Source organism: Bubalus bubalis, chromosome 11 (genome assembly GCF_019923935.1).
Source record: "Bubalus bubalis isolate 160015118507 breed Murrah chromosome 11, NDDB_SH_1, whole genome shotgun sequence".
NCBI lineage: Eukaryota > Metazoa > Chordata > Mammalia > Artiodactyla > Bovidae > Bubalus > Bubalus bubalis.
The window spans coordinates 76,350,072-76,353,334 of record NC_059167.1 but is presented as its reverse complement, the minus strand read 5'-3'; the positions used below and the strand labels follow the sequence as shown (position 1 = coordinate 76,353,334).

Below are 3,263 nucleotides of genomic sequence, written 5' to 3'. Positions count from 1 at the left end.
ACCTCACTAAAACTGTTAATTTTCTAATTTTTTAACATCGTGTTGATAATAACTTGCTCCAGAAGGTTGTTATATGTATAAAATAAATGTATATTATATATAATAAATGGAGTGACTGTTCTCAAAATATTCAGTGTGATAACAGTTCCATAAGGTGATTTGGGAGAAAATAAAGTTATCCTGTCGAAATCGGATAAAGCTCCATTTCAGTACATGTATATTGGAGATTCATAATACTTATAATGTTTTGAAGACTTCATAAATTTGCTTAATTTCGTGTAAACTTTTGCTTGCTTTATTTAAATATGTCACTTAAAAAAATTGAGCAGACATTTTTCCTCCTTTCCTATTAACTTCACATGGATTATTCCTAGAAAAGCATGTTGATAAATTTGGAGATAGTTTATAGAAATGGTTTAGCTCAGTGATTAGCAACTGATAAATTCTTAGAAATAGGAGTACATGTAATTGAAATAAAGGTAGTAGGCAACAAGGCTGATCTCTGTATGACAGGAGGTAAGAATTTATTTCATGGTTTGGAAAGAATGTCACTTTTTGATGGTGAGATTGAAGGAAGTATTATAGGAAAGTAGTAAAACAAGAAATTATTTATTGAGTAGGATAGACTTTGCTTCTATCCTTGTAAATAATCTCCTAAAATAAACTAGACAAATTTGAAATTTAGATTTCACTATATCCTTAATTTATAAAGTCCTGAATTAAGCAAAATTTACTAAAAAAGTTGAATTTTATTTCATTTTAATTAATAAATTAATTAATTCCATTTTAAGTATCAGCAGCCTGAATTACAAGCTAAGTGTTTCTGATATGTAAAGTGTGAGATGCAAAAAGCCTAGTTAATTATTATCCCCAAATAGGTTACAAACGCAGAAACCACACACCTTTAGAAACAACAGTACATTTTACTCACTACACATTTTAATCTCTTTTCCCTATCTGCTCTAAGAAAGCTGGATGACTGTAGAGTGAACAAACCATAAGCACTCAGAAGGAAATAATAGTTAAAATAATCGGGGAAGCAGCATCTTATTTTGGATGATGTTCTTAATTAAGTATTTTTGCTTAGGTAGATAATTTGTCCAGGCAATTGTTCACCCATTCAGTCCACTTCGTAAAATAGGACAGAGAAAACTTGTTATTGAACCTCCAGAAATTCTGTCCCTACATGTCCAGACACCCTCAAATTCTTGGTTCTTTCTTAAAGGAAGTCCAATTACAGTTGTACTTCACTTTGTGGAACAGATGATTTTCTGAAGGCTATAAATGGGGCTCCCTTAAATTACACTTTATTTCTCTGTTATATTCTTAGAATCATCTTTAAATAATATGTACTAGGGTTGAAAATAAAATGCATAATCAAACCAACATTTGTAATTATATATTTTAAAGAGAAGATCTTTAGACACATTTTGGATAATACTTAAATATGTCAAATGGCAAAAATATTGAAATAAAATATGGTCTTACAACCTATCAATTGACACTGGATTTGCAGCAAAGAGAGTTAAGTCCTGACTAATGCCCTTTACATTTAGCATATATCTTAACACTATTTGAATAAACCCAAGCCACTAAATTCCTAATTCTTATTTTGAGTACTTTCTGACTTACTATTTAAAATCCATCTAAGGCTATTTGTTTCTTTACGATCCTTAGAGAGTAGAAACATGAATTATTCTTTGGAGCAGAGTGAAAATATCACACCTGTAAGGCTGTACTTATTTCATGCAGTAATCCTTCCTTTTACTCAGTCACTACCAGTGGAGAATATTTTGCAGTGTAAATATCAAAATAAGTTTATGAATCCTGTTGAATCCTTATATATTGTTTCAATTCTGAAATACAAAGCAGATTTATACTTCCTTTTAGAAGCTTGGTTATAATGAAAAGATCAATTTTCTTAAGACAATTTTATTTCTTAAAAAAGACTAATCTGTCATGTAGTGGGTGACTTTTATGATAATAGTAGGCTTTATTGTAACAGTTCCTTAGCCAAAATTATTAAGTTTTCTAGAAAACCATCCTGTTTGTGTCTTATTCAGACAGATAGCTTGTGTTGCAACTTAGTTCACTATAACTTCTGATTTATATTTTAAGAACAGATATTTCAGCCCAAAAGACTTTCTTTAGAGCAGCCTTCATCTCATTGTTCCTGAGGCTATAAATTAGAGGATTGCCGAGGGGTGTTATTACAGAATAAAATAAGGTCACAATTTTTTGCACTTTCACTGGGTGTCCTGATCCAGGACTAACATACATCGCCATAACAGAGCCAAAAAACAGAATTACCACAGCCAGATGAGAAGCACAAGTGGAGAAAGCCTTGTGTTTGCTGGCTGCTGAGGGCATCCTTAACACAGCCAGAATCACCAGTGCATAGGAGCAAAGGATGAAGAGAAAGGTGCCAGTCATGAAAATAGCATTGAAAGCAGAGTAAATGAGTTGTGTGGTGGTGTCTTCAGAACAGGACAGCATCATCAATGGGACAGGATCACACATAAAATGGTCGATGATATTTGGGTTGCAAAAGGGCAACCGTGAAATGAGAACAACAGGGGTTAGGAAGAGAATGAACCCACTGGACCACCCAAAGATGACGAGGCCAGTGTAGAGCTCTTTAGTCATGATGCGTGAGTAATGCAGAGGACGGCAGATGGCAAGATACCTGTCAAAGGCCATGATGCAAAGGTAGAAGCCCTCATCACACCCGAAAGAGAAGAAGAAGTAGAACTGTGCAAAACAACTCACGAAGGAGATGGACTTGCTTGAGGACAGGAAGTCGGCCAACATATTAGGGACGGTTGTGGTGACATAACATATTTCCAGGAAAGAGAAATTCCCCAAGAAGATGTACATGGGGGTGTGAAGGCGCTGATCCCACCACACAGCACAGACAATGGCTGTGTTCCCCATCAGGGTCAGGATATAGGCGGCTGAGAAGAGCCCGAAGTAGAGGAGCTGCATTTCTGGGCTCGAGGGAAAGCCCAGGAGGATAAAGTGGGTAACAGAGTGGGTGGTTTCTCTGCTGGACACATTCATTAATCTGGAAGACATGGGATGACAGAAGTTACTGAATTTTAACAGAGTATACTGATTCTTCCTGAAAAATCCTAACTTCATTACCATTTTGAGGGGATTAAGTAATAAACAATAAGTTTTGTTTTAAAGCACCCAAACTGTGATCATCATAACTTATTGTCCAAGAGTATGATTTCATTTTGATGTTGTTGTTTAGTCAGGTA

General features: G+C 34.9%; 1 protein-coding gene across 1 annotated transcript; it reads right to left on the bottom strand.

Annotated features, from left to right (window-relative positions):
* Positions 1–2,106: 2,106 nt before the first annotated feature.
* Positions 2,107–3,060, bottom strand: LOC102400016 (olfactory receptor 11G2-like). Its single transcript, XM_025260538.3, has one exon. The coding sequence runs from the start codon at positions 3,058–3,060 to the stop codon at positions 2,107–2,109; it is 954 nt and encodes a 317-aa protein (XP_025116323.3).
* Positions 3,061–3,263: the final 203 nt, after the last annotated feature.

Coding starts and splice junctions, on each gene's coding strand:
- LOC102400016 (XM_025260538.3), bottom strand. CDS start 3,060: ATGAATGTGTCCAGCAGAGAAACCACCCACTCTGTTACCCACTTTATC.